Here is a 13,189-nt window from a genome sequence, read left to right on the forward strand (position 1 = left end):
AGTTTGTTGGATACGATTTGCAATACCTTTTATTGATTATATTACGCTTGCATGCGAAAGTAAAAATAAAAACACCCAAATATATAGTATATATTGAGCGGTAGGTCGCGTTGCATTTTGGGGGTTTAACTTGTCAAACAATCAAGGGATATCTGGCAGGTCCCAGCGATGGAGTGACGGTGAATGTGGAACACATATAATTTATTGTATCTACAACTCATCTCGGTTACACGATGCCTTCTTTGTAAATATCTTCAGTCAGCTTGCGAGCACTTCGGCTAGGGTTCAAAACCACCAGCAGGGGATATCTATGCGGGTGCTTCCTCTTCGGCGCCACCGAGACGACTGCGTCGGTTGCCTGATATGTGCCAATATCTTTGTATTTTCGTTAAATGACAAAGCGTAAATACCTTACAAAATAGCACAATGTTCCCAACATTCGACTATTTTCGCGTGAGATCTGTATTTGGGGTTTTGGAATCCCGAGCCTTTTTTTTCTGTGTATTCCCGTTTGGCTTCCAGACAGTCATGAACCTTCTTTCAACACAGACGACACCGAGGAAAAGGACAGAGACAAGCAGATGAAGTCCTCCGAGAAGTCTGAACAGGCCGTCGTAACTTCCTTGGGTGTCTCGAAAGAACCCTGCAAAAGAGGCGAAATCAACATGTGAAAAACATTCGCGTGCTCCGCCTAAATAAATTTGAGACCATTAAGGGTTTATGTGGGGCTTTTTGAGACATTTTTATTGCTAAACACATTTTCATCGTCTTTAATTTGAGTATTATATTCTTTTTGATCAGAAACTAGGGTGGTACTGCGAGGCAAATTGTTCATTTTGACGGTTGTGAGCACATGTGGAAAAGTATGGTGCAGTGCATTGAGAACAACCTTAATTTTTTACTTATCTTTTCTGTAGTGACAGCTGCTTTAAAGAGGTTGTTTTTTCGAAAATGTTATAATTACTGCATGAGTCAATAAGTTTTACATAAAGATTTTGTTTTAAACTTAGGTATAATATGCTCTGGATACAATCTTGACGAAAAAAATAAACAACAAACGTGTAACTTTTGTAAACGCGGGGATATTTACGTCCGAATAAGAGTCTATAAATTGTCGAGTAGATAAGGCCGCGCAGAAATAAAATGGGTCGTTAGTTAAATGCCAGTAATGATTCATTACATCTGTATTTAGTGTGAGAAGTATGTTTTTGTACTCCCTATGCTTACAACAATATTCCAAGAATTCCGCTAAGGTCATCAGCACCTTGTTTTTAGTGTGTATCAGTGTTGCGGAATGGGCACCCCCATTCCATTCCAATTCCATTCTCGGGAATTAGAGTTTGCGATAATGCAATTGCTTTCAACTCCTAGGAATGGAGACACTGGGCCCATTCCCACTCCTGGAATGGCTGATCGTTCCATTCCATTCCTCTAGTTCCTAAACGTAAAAATTGGCTCTCGACAGCTACATTGTGTTGCAGGCATAAGCACCATAAAGCTGACATTATCAAACCCATAGACAATTGTAACAAAATACAAAATGCCTAAAAAAAACTGATTTTACTAAGCGGAGCGCTGGTGGCACGAATTGTTTGTTTACATTGTACTGCAAACATCGAGAAAGCCCCTTGATATGTCGAAGCTCGCTTAAAAGATCGGTCTTTCGACGACGTGGCTCGCAACAAACATAAAAACGTATATCCACTATTTTTTTTGCAACTTTTTTTTTGCATTTGTCTTCTAGGACATACGCGGCCAGGGTGTTTGTTTGATAAGACCATAAAAATATCCAGTTCGTGCGTGGCGCAGAAATAAGCTATATTAAGTACAGTATTCTTCAAATACCTGCACAGCAATACGGCCGGAAGCGACTCCATGCACAGTGGCAGGAACACATCCTTTTACAAAGTGCAACATCTACGGCGCAGCACAAGACACCGTCATGAAACAGTCTTTCTGCAGATCTAGTCAGTTTGGTCACTTGACAAGAGCGGTGACGGCAGTCTGCTTCACCTTACAATGGACCGCCACAGACAGCACGAGTGCCATCGAAACAAATCCCGTGCCTTCCGAGTGTCGCGTGACCCGGGGGCGCAGCAACGCGCCGTGCGTGTCGTCCCCCTCACGGTGCTGGACTGCCGGGGGTGATACGTAGCGTCCGCAGCGGTCCATCACAAGGTGAAACAAAGTAGGCAGAGTTATAAAGTGGAAGGAAATGAGCGGGAATCCGCTAGCTTGCCTGTAACCCAAACCAACTTGAATGTAAAACACATAACACAGAAAACAAGCATCGGAGCTAAGGCCAAGTAAAAGGCGGACTTGCACGTAAAAATTAATAATAAAACCAGTGTCCGAGCAAAAAGCAAGAGGAGAAGAAAGAAGTGAATCTTGCTTTGTTTTATTGCTGAAGCAAACCCAGAGTTCGCACTTCAAAGGAGTGCGCGCGAATGAACGTGGAAGGCAGAAGGTTTAGCCGCCTGCTAAACAACGCTCCTCGAACTGTACGAACACGATAACTGATCATTTTTCGGCGGCGCACGAGTCAACGAGTTATCAGAGCTCTGCGAGTTATGAGTCGTCCCCCGCTCTCAGATCTCTGTCTGTGCGCGCGTGTATTCTCCATGCCTTCGTTTCTTTTGCTTGGTTTCTTGTTTCTTGCGCTCTCGTGTAACGCCAGTAAAGCCCGTCGCCTGCGCGGAAGGCGCCACCGCCACCCCCCCCCCCCCTCCCACCTCCCTTGCACTTTGCTTTGACACTTCTTTTTCGTATTGCATTTTTTTTGCGGATAAGTATGTTAGAGCTCCACTCGGGTTAGCTTTTTCCCGCCGGCTCATTTTATTTTTGAGTAACTGGCCCGCTGACTGGCTCAAATTCGCTGACCGTAAAAAAAAAGACAAACAGAAGAACCGGGCACATTTCATTCCCATTTCATTCCGGGCAAAAGGCATCTAATTCCATTCCCATTCCATTCCCCTCAACGCTTCCGCCATTTCATTCCCATTCCATTCCAGGGTCGCGAAAATTCGGAATGATTCCGGAATCATTCCAACTCCGGAGTGGCAACTCCGCAACACTGGTGTGTATAGGCGTGTGGCTGTAACACCTTGAAGTCGCAATCACACATGTATGAAACAAACAGTTTGTTTGCTTCATACATATCTATAATTGGAATATGTCTGATAAGTGTTTGATTATCAAGAATGAAAGAGGACTGTTACGAAAGGAAGAAACACGACGAGACATTGCCTGTAGAACGTTTTATGAGATGTATTACCAGCTTGACCGTGGCATTAGGTTGTTAGCTCTGGTACGATCCGATTTAAAATTTTAAGAGTGTAATCGCTCTTGTGTATGTTGCATCAAGGTCCACTGACCTTCACTGTGGCAGAGTGCGTTTTCGTGCTTGACGTGATTGTTTATGCAGATAGCTAACATTTTTACGGTTTTCAATGTTATCCATAAGCCGTCAGAAGGAAGCGTCATAAATCAACAAAGATTTTCTTCACTTCTTTTTTTTAATATCACTATACACCACCTAGACGACAAGGCTTTTATATTAATTAATCGCTAGTGGATCGTAGACCTGCCCCAAGCGGCAAATTAGCACTGAAGTTCGTCCATTCACCAGAGTAAGTCGCAAAGCGGCAAATGCGTTGGTTTTGGCGTCGCCACTTATACAAACGTTCCTTCGAAAGGGACCAAGCGAAAGATGAAGGGTCGGAAAGCTGAACAAATATCTATGGAAGTGACCCCTAGTTTTTTCTGCTGCCACCAACTATTAAATAAAGGATCGCATATAGAAAATATAGATGTAATACGCACAGTCAGTGTTACAACAGGGTGCATTTCAACGAATCCAAAATTATGCAAACAAAATGACTGCCAAACAATATTAAACTAGATTAATAAGAGATATTCACATTAGGAGGCTACAGATCTTTGGGTCCCTCGAGCAGCTTAGGGTATCGCAAAGAGCATGCAAAGACCTTCAACGCTTACTCGATGAGGCATCCCAGGCTGCTCGGTGATCCCAAAACATCGGGATCCCCGAGCAGAGAATCCCCAAGCTTGTTCAGTCCAGTTTCTTTGAAAAATACTTGCCTTTTTGCGCTGTTTTTATTGGAGGCGTTTGGACTTCGTAGTCTAAAACTCTCTCTTGTGTATGCTTCAATCGACTATCATTCAAGCCAACAAAGTATAGAGCATTAACTGTATCTTAGGGACCCATGTGCAGAAAAATGCAACCCTTGTTTGAAATTAACTGCAGTGGTATACGCCAATGGATAGATTATAAAAATCATACCATTTATTTGTTCGCAATTTCGAAAAGAAGGAAACAAAGCATAAACCTTTGTATCAAGACACGTCCGGCTTTGGCCCTAATTAAAACACAGTCTAGATCTACTTACCTATTATCGACGGACTGCCGAAACTCAGAGGCACCGAGATCAATCCTGACAACCCGAAGCATGTCGATATCCACTGGACACCGATGTAGTCTGCCATGAGGACGCTCTTCATAGATTGGAGGCATCCGAAAGGAAGGTATGCGCACAAGACCACAATAATGACGTGTAGGTGAATTTTTGCATGCGGCATCAACATCATTGAACATCCCCATAGCAAAAAGCTTGCCATTGTCAGGGTAGACCGTCGAACGCACCCTCGGTCCGCTATAAGGGGTGGAAATAGCCGCCCGATGAGCTCACTAAAAGACCCGTAGATGACCAACGACTCTGCGTCCTCAATAGAGAAGCCTTTATCTGCCACATAGTCAGCGAGAGTGGAAATATATGCAGACCCCGTGAAGTCCGCCACCACTGTCACAGCAAGAACAATGTAAGCCATGGGATTAAGAAATGCCTTCATTGTAGAAGAAAGATCCCTGGTTTGATTTGTAGCAAGGGTCGTTGAAGATTTATCGAGTGGTTTTACATTAACCAATATATCCTTTGCTTGGACTGAATGTTCCTGATTTGTATTTTGTGTGCGTTCTTCGCTTGTCTTCAAGCTCATCCAGGGTGGCTCCTTGACAAACAGACCGATTGCCGAGACGTGCATCGTAAGGCCTCCGTAGATGAGAAGCATTCCACGGAAACCGTATTCTTGAGTTAAGTAAGCGAGAAACTTAGGAAAAACCAGTCCACCACATGAATATCCGGCATACTTGAGCCCCGATGCCAGGCCTCTGTACTTGTCAAAATACATCGCCAGGAGGATGCTCAACGTCATCGTGGTAACCCCAATTCCGAGACCTAAAACACACACAAAAAAAACTTAAAATGGTGGAAAATGGTACAGGTTCACAACATAGTCTGACACTGAATGTTTATTTGTTGTTGTGCTAAATGCGTTTTCAGGCACTAGTTTAATACCAATTGATATGAAGAGGGCTGTGTGTTGGCGGTCGTTAATGAAACAGAGCACTCCCGGTAGTCTCCTATCTCAACGCCATCTTTTTATTCTATCTCGTCATCGTCGTCTTCTACTCAAGCTCATAACAGCACAGGCTGCGAGAAAAACTGGTGCAAGTGCATAACGTTTACAAGTCCTTAATTGCGCGAGCTCCTATACTCGTGGAAAATTTGGCTCGTTAGCTATATCTCGCCAACAACAACTTAGGTGCACAATTATTCTTCGATTTTTATATAACAAATTTGGCATTATAGATGAAAATTCGGGTGCATACTCTATTTCAATAAATGCTTGCCCGAAACGTCGTTGTGTTTTTTTTTAAATAACCTGCTCCTATCTATGAAAACATACAACGATGAGCTGGTATGGGTGAGAAAAACTAAAGTTTTGGGCAATCCTACATTACCTTTAGCGTCACCGAACATGCTCTTGTCTGTACTCTGTTTCGCTTTAAGCGCAAGCTTGGCAGAAGCTGCAAGACAGCTCCTTGCTTTAAGCGTCCATGCCAAGCACGTAAGCTCGTGAAATGAAAGCACAGTTCAGAACCCCATCCTCGCTCTTCTAGCTCCGGCCTCGCTTTCGCTTAAAGTGAAACAGAGCCCAGGTAAACTACGTGTTTGGTATACCTCCCATACGACGAGAAATCACCTATACTAAAGAAAAAACTTTCTAATACGTAATTTGATTTTGATAGTGTTTTGGGTACCATCACTTCCAAGTGCACAAGCGTTCACACTTGTTTTCGTAAGAGTAAATAAACGCTGGTGATTGGGATGACAGAACAACCTATCAAAAACATCATCATAACTTGAGCCTTTTTTGCTGTGGCTCGTAGTGCCTTATTTTCACTAGAATGACAGACAACCAACCGACACCGTCAACCCTCATGCACATGCAGAATGCACGCAAATGTAAACTTGCCACGCTTGAAATCACTTCGCTCACTCTACGAGCACCGAGGAAATGCAAGAGTCACAAAGAAGGACGCTTAATTACCCCAGAACCCGGCGTCACCGTGCTGAGCGATGCTGGAAACTTTATTCCATTCGAAATTGCGTGTGTACGTCTGCTCCATGACTGCGGTCGGCCTCGTCTACCGGCTGTCGCGGGTAGCTCTGGATACGGTCTTCAAACCGAAAATGAGTTTTTATGAGCACGCGCGTTTTCTTTATGACAGGGTGAGACAAACGCCTTCATTAAGGATGACTTCTACACATTTTAAAACCTCGTGCCATTGTCAACTGTCGTGCCTACGGCGCCTGGTATGCTCGCTTTCCATGAACGGGCTATGACGATTCGCTCTAGAAGAGCGAACCGGCATAGCAACTCCAAATCTCGCCTATTCGACGAGCATTCGGTGGATGCCACCATTTAAATATGATTAATACAACCGCTTCGCCTCGGCCACCCCAAGGCAACGCGGTTGCTTGATTCATATTCACATAACGGACTTCATCAAGTGAGTTTACTGATGCGGATGAAAACCACGTGATACATCTTGCGGCAAAGTTTGGAAAATTTAGTAGAAATAGAAGTTCACAGGAAAAGCATCCTATTATTGGCCGAGATAGTGAAGGGACGTTTTTTGGCATTTACGTGGCAACTGCGTTGCCACGTAAATGCCATTCAACGCCGTTGTTTGTCCAACATTTACATGTCGGCGCCCGTTAATTTAGCTTTTTAATCATAATGAAAACTCCTCGAGAGTGTGGTAAGGGTTGAAAACTTAGTAAAAAAGAACATAGGAAATGGATCGCCCCATTGTCCGAGAGACTGAGGGAACATTTCGTGGCCAAGACTACTTCCGTTACAATTCGGTCCACATGTAGAGAAACAGACGGCACCGCCTGCTCAATATCATGTCTTGTTGCCAAACGTACACTGACGTTCATGCTGCACGTGCTCGGTGCTTGCTGGTGTAGGTGGCTTCTGTTTGTCGCTGCAGCGGGACTCGGTCATTACAAATGATGGTAGCAACAGCCCTTCGGCGAGCGAGATCGCCACGACTCCAAGACGTGGATGCGTCGTCCATGGTTCGCAGGTGCTTCAGTGAGTTTTTGCATCAAGAATTGCAGCAATATTTGTGAAACATTTCATTTCATGCAAATAATTGAGTGGTGAATGGTATTTTGGGTACAATGAAATTTGGTCTGTTTATTTCACCTTTGACGCAGTTAACCACGAGTGGTTAAAAAGTAAGCTCCGTGTAAGGCGAGTTTCTCCTGCACACACCAGCTCGTTTCAGTCTTATCTTACCAAACGTAAAAGCAGTTCGCGAATTATGAATAGTGTTGTATGATGCTTATGTTCCTTTTCTGGACAGCCGCAGGGGTGTAAGTTGTGATTAATATTGCTGCATCTATTTTTAATGGTATTGTGTTGTGCGCTAATCTTTCTCAACCGTTAATATTTCCTGATGATTTGAAGCTTTCTTTCAAAGTCCGGTAACTCGCTGACTGTGCACTTTGGCAAGACGACGTGTCACGCGTGCGTGAATGGTGTTCGTCAAATTATTTTTTGAACAATCCTGATAAAACTAAAGCGTCGTCAAAATGTAAAAGATGGGGGACGATTTTAAATGACTACGTTCTTGGCTTCTTAGGTTACGTTTGCTTGTAGTTTGTCAGCTAGGTATTTTTTTAGATAGTAATTACACTTTAATACCCTTTTTTTTATAGCGTTGCTTCAACTGCAAGATTGGTGGGCACGATTCGCCTTGCGACCCAGTAATTCAAGTTTGAACCCAGTGTGTATTAGTCGCTTATTTTGTAGATTGATACATTCTCGCCTCATGTTTGGCAAGTGTTGTGTTAATCGATTTGACATAAATTGATGAGTCGCAATTCAAAAATAAAGAACATAAAAATGTGTATGAATCAGTTACTATACTAATATCGGGCGATGGTGTGTGTATGACTATACCTAAATACTTGATACTCTCAGCTTACTGATGTTATCAAGTCATAGAATTAAGATATATATTTGAATGTTGAATAGAATAAGTGTCCATCGATATAAAAGTACTCGTAACGAATACTTGTTTGATAAAAACTATTATTAATTATTAATTAATTAATTAACTAAGCTTCAACTGGAACTATACAACTGGAACTATACAACAACTGGAACAACTGGAACTATTCAACTGGAACTGGAACAACTGGAACTGGAACTTCAACTGGAACTCTGATTAAGTTCACATTTTTTTATGTTTTCCTTTTTCTTTCTTCTTTTGTGATAATTATTTTGATATCTTTGCAACCTCGGTTTAGTCACACAAGCCCATGAAGGCTTTGACGAACCTGCGTTGTTTTGTGGACATGCTCCTCCATCACAAATAAATTATGAATTATGAATTATTATCATTATTATTATTATTATTGGTGTTATTTTTATTTTGCTTTTGTTTTTGTCGTTAAAAGGTGAACATTACTTACGCTCTACTTTCGGTGAGTTGGTAATGAATGTTTTTTTAGAGATTTCAATTTGTTGGAGAATGGAGTTATGAAATACCCTAACTTGATCATTCTACAAAACCTGGGGTCCTCAGAACACGCGTAAAGTGAGCTAGGTTCACGCTATTTCTGTGCGTGACGTCACGCGACAGCGTGCGGTCACATGATGTCAAAATAAAAATGGGCTTTTTTTTGTTTTTAGTGCTGCCAACCGTGAGGCTTAAACACATTGCGAAAACCGTGAATATAGAAGTGCTGTTATGTATGAAATATCCTATCAATCAGACCGCACACATTTCGCCTATTTACCGTATCCCTGGTTAGGCAGTTTCATTGATCAACATATTCGATAAAAGTATAGTTGTTAAACGAGATTGTATCAGTCGATAAGCCAGAATATTGGAAAACACAGTGAGGGTCCAGGCGAGCTGGTTTAAGTTTATCATTGTTTTTAAACACTTGAGACTGGTGTGAAACATAACGTCAAATATCCCAAAGAAGAAGCGGCAGGGAAGGTCAGTCAGGCGACGTCAAAAAACAGAAACACAAAATATTCCAATTAATTTCTTATAGTTTTTACGAATTTCCCAACCATGAATGTACGCTCTTATGAAAGGCCATGAACTTTGCAGGGCCACTCTATTTTCAAAGAGAGCACACACTAGTGAGAACCTGCAACGCAGCCCCAAATGGCCTTCCTGCCCATGCTGACTGACCCGATAAGAAACCTCCCAAAAAACAAATTCGAGCACCGCTGCAGTATATAACATTTACGAAATAAAAAAAAAAGCATATACAAACAATCAAGAACCAAACTAATTACCAGTACAGGAACATCATGGTTCTGTTAGAAAGGTACATGGATGCCTGGTTTATACAGTCGCCTACAGATTTATTTCTAATTGCTTCACTTACAACTCGTTTGACAGCTTTCACCTCTTTGTGTACTACTTCTGTCTCCGACCACTATGCCGTGCAGTTGTTGCATTACTCAATATATGTTGGTATCTCAGAATAGGCCACTTTGATTTGAAGTAGAACACGAAGAGGTCTGTGATGTCAAGTTGTATGCGAAGGGGCCACGTGAAGTAATGTTACGTCATGATGCTTCATAATCGAGTTCTATGACGGCACTGCGCCAAGTGACGTGGTGTTGACATGCGACACCGACAAGTCACGTGAAAGTGTGACATAAGGATATCACGCGATGTCATAGAGCTTTGTCGTATGATAACGTGACGGTAAATTGGGATTCATGACGTGCCCTTTGAACGTAACAATATCAGCGACATCGAGATGTCACATGATGTCATAACGTTAATTGACAGCCTGATGTCAGGTTACACCACCACGTCGCGTGAGGTCAAAAAACTCGGTCCCGTGACCTCATGATGTCACATGACATCATGAACTCCCTTACCTCTAAGGTCATGATTTCAAGTGTCATCGGTTGACCCTTCACGACATCTGACATTGTGCACAGTCAAAATTTATTTTCATTGGGTTTCCTATTTCTGGTTTTTAGAGCCAATTTAAACTAGTCAAGATTGGAGGAAACATGTTTTCTGAACTCAAAATGGATAATCACCATGAATCCCTCCGAGTGTCACTGTCATCCAAGCCATGTTCGGCACAAAGGCGGATGCTACGATTCCGGCCCAGGACAACAGACCTCCGAGGAGAAATATCGTGAAGAGGGATAATCGCCGCTGAAGAGTTGCCAAAGCCAAACCTAATGAAAATATCAAATTTGGGGTCAACTGAGGGACTCTTGTTCAGTGAGGTTATTTTTAAAAATACCTACACATTGGCAATTTTATGAAGCAATCGTTAAAGCTTTGGTTCATAAAAAAATAACATTAACCCGTGCCTTATCTAAATGTAACCTAAACCAATATCATATGTAGTTCTAGATTTTTAAATTTTTCTGCACTTTCTTAAAAAAATATTGAATGTTTACGGTGTATAATAAGGTTTTTAATAAAGAAATATAGGGTTACATTATTTTAAATCAAACCTGATAAATAATAAAATGCATTCTGAACTTTGAAGTTGCGCAGCGAGCAAATATTTAATAAAAAAATGGAAGCCGTTTACAAATCCCTGTAACGCCGAATTGGAGCGCAGCTCTTGAGGAGGAGTAGGGAAGGGTACTGAGGGGGGTCAAGTCACCTGCGGGTAGTCACGTGACCCCGGGGGGTCACGTGACCTCGGGCGGAGGGGGGGGTCACGTGACCTGGGGGGTCACGGAACCTCGGGGGGGGGGGGGGGGGGGGGGTCACGTGACCTCGGGGGGGGGGGGGGTGCCACGTGACCTCGGAGGGGGTCACGTGACCTCGGGGGGGGGGGGGTGTCACGTGACCTTAGGGGGGAGGTCACGTGACCTCGGGGGGGGGGTCACGTGACCCCCCCCCCCCCGGTTACGCCGACGCCGCTCAGGCTGGAAACTGGCCCCTAAGAGCTGCGCTCTAAAATAGCATGGTAGCTGGCAGCTGTGCGGCTGGCTACGGGATCATTATTTTGTATTTAGTAGCTAGATAAGTGGTCTGTGTGAGTCTCCTTTCTACGTACCGGACAACTGGGCGAGCACGGTGATGACGCTTCTGGGCCAAGAAGCGCTTTCCCGGTTGACGTCGAATTCTTCAATGAAACCCACATAGAAAAATGTGGAGTTGGACATCGTGACCGTGACAAGAAAGGCCGCCAAGAATCCCAGTGCGGCAATGTGCCAGCACGAATCGATTCCAGGTTCGTTTTTCTTTGTGATCTCTGCTTTTCCTGGCGCACTCGTAGGCAGAGCTGCGGGGCACATTATTATTCCTGCGTACAAAGCAATAAAACGAGAGAAAATACGAAAGATAATTATCCGTCAAAGCAAAATAAACAAGTTCACGTGTTTCAGAGCTTCTAATTTGTCAGAATTAAGTCGCGTTGAATCGAATATTTTCAAAACTCTTCGCGTAAAACAACTGAGCGTCCGTCATTACGGAGCTCCTTGGACATTGAGAGTAGTGGAATGGCTTCTATTTCGATTGCCCCGTTAACGAAGTATTACATTTCAGCTCTGCATAAAAATGAAGTCGCCGCTCACTGGCAATACACTCATTTATCTTTTCAAGAGCGTCCATTGAAACAGGAACCTCCAGCGGCCGTAAAGACCCGCCTAGACTTAGCGGAGATTGGGAGTATGGCATGCTGCGTCCCATCCGTTTATGGCGACCGGGCTACCACTCCAGAGTGCAGAATGATCCTCTCGGCTCACGTATAATATAAGAACCTCATTGTGGAGAAACTAGCACCGAATGTCAAGTCTAGTATACATCTTGTATGTGCCTTTGTAGTCGCGTTTATACTCCCGCGTACTCTGGTACGACGGGAGCCCAAAGAACCTTCCCCTGCATTATTTTTTTCTTATTTGTAGTCAAAATCTACAGTACAAAAATATAGCGAAAGTGACATATACGAAAATGCAATCACTGCATTTGCTCATTGCGGAATGCCGAGAAGTGAGGTTGGCAAATCGAAACCGAAACTGTGGCCAAGGGGTGCCCATGATGCTTTGTACTGCATTACGGCGCTAGGATCACTTCAAATTTGCCCGAGGTCTAATCACTAAAGAGAAAGGATAATTTTGGCTGTTCCGTCGAGCCCAATCATATCGGGCGCGTATATCACAAATGTTATGTAATTCAAATTTTCAGCATTCAGAATATTCCCTCGAAAATTCTATGCAAGTGCTTAGGAGCCTTGAGCGTCTTGGTAGAAGTCGCATCATTGTGGACATTAAATACTTCGAACCAGGCGACGCGCCGACGCGTTCCTGTTGGGTAGGCTGACCCCGGATGCTACCACCGCCGCTCCCGCGATAGACCCTTATCAAAAGTTCATCGAACAATGTCGATAGTCGCCATTCCTTGGGCACCAGGCGCCTTATTGGATCCGAGTCGTCAGCGAACACTGACGCAGCACTCGTTTCCTATGCGAAGCGCGAGTTTGTCTGCTTCTTTCTCGGGTGTTGTGCAGATGTCAGAACGCCGAGCACTTTTTGGCTGATTAGAAACAAATGGCGGGTTGGCCTCAAGGAATATATCTTCCAAAATTAAAGCCAATTGGAACACGGCGTCCTTCTGACGTGACCGGAGCCCCTTCCAAAAAAGCAGACGACTTGCTCTCCGCAAACGCGCTGGGCCCAGTCCACACAATACACTGACGCAGCCCGCGTGTCCAATAGACCTTTCTATCGTTTATCACCCTGGCGAAACATGCTCAGGCAGTGAGCTGTGGACGCATGCGCAGAGACCGATATTCCGCACGGGAGA

General features: G+C 43.7%; 1 protein-coding gene across 1 annotated transcript; it reads right to left on the minus strand.

Moving 5' to 3' along the window:
• Positions 1–443: 443 nt before the first annotated feature.
• LOC120844780 (monocarboxylate transporter 2-like) lies at positions 444–11,682 on the minus strand. Its single transcript, XM_040216731.1, has 4 exons — positions 11,442–11,682; positions 10,459–10,602; positions 4,410–5,255; positions 444–643 (listed from the first exon to the last, which is right to left on the minus strand). The coding sequence occupies exons 1-4, from the start codon at positions 11,680–11,682 to the stop codon at positions 444–446; spliced, it is 1,431 nt and encodes a 476-aa protein (XP_040072665.1).
• Between the last annotated feature and the right edge of the window lie 1,507 nt (positions 11,683–13,189).

Source organism: Ixodes scapularis, unplaced genomic scaffold (genome assembly GCF_016920785.2).
Source record: "Ixodes scapularis isolate PalLabHiFi unplaced genomic scaffold, ASM1692078v2 ptg001568l_1__unscaffolded, whole genome shotgun sequence".
Lineage (NCBI taxonomy): Eukaryota > Metazoa > Arthropoda > Arachnida > Ixodida > Ixodidae > Ixodes > Ixodes scapularis.

Coding starts and splice junctions, on each gene's coding strand:
- LOC120844780 (XM_040216731.1), bottom strand. CDS start 11,682: ATGTGCCCCGCAGCTCTGCCTACGAGTGCGCCAGGAAAAGCAGAGATC. Junction 10,603..11,441: donor CGTGCTCGCCCAGTTGTCCG/GTACGTAGAAAG, acceptor TATTTTCATTAG/GTTTGGCTTTGGCAACTCTT. Junction 644..4,409: donor CGGCAGTCCGTCGATAATAG/GTAAGTAGATCT, acceptor CCTCTTTTGCAG/GGTTCTTTCGAGACACCCAA.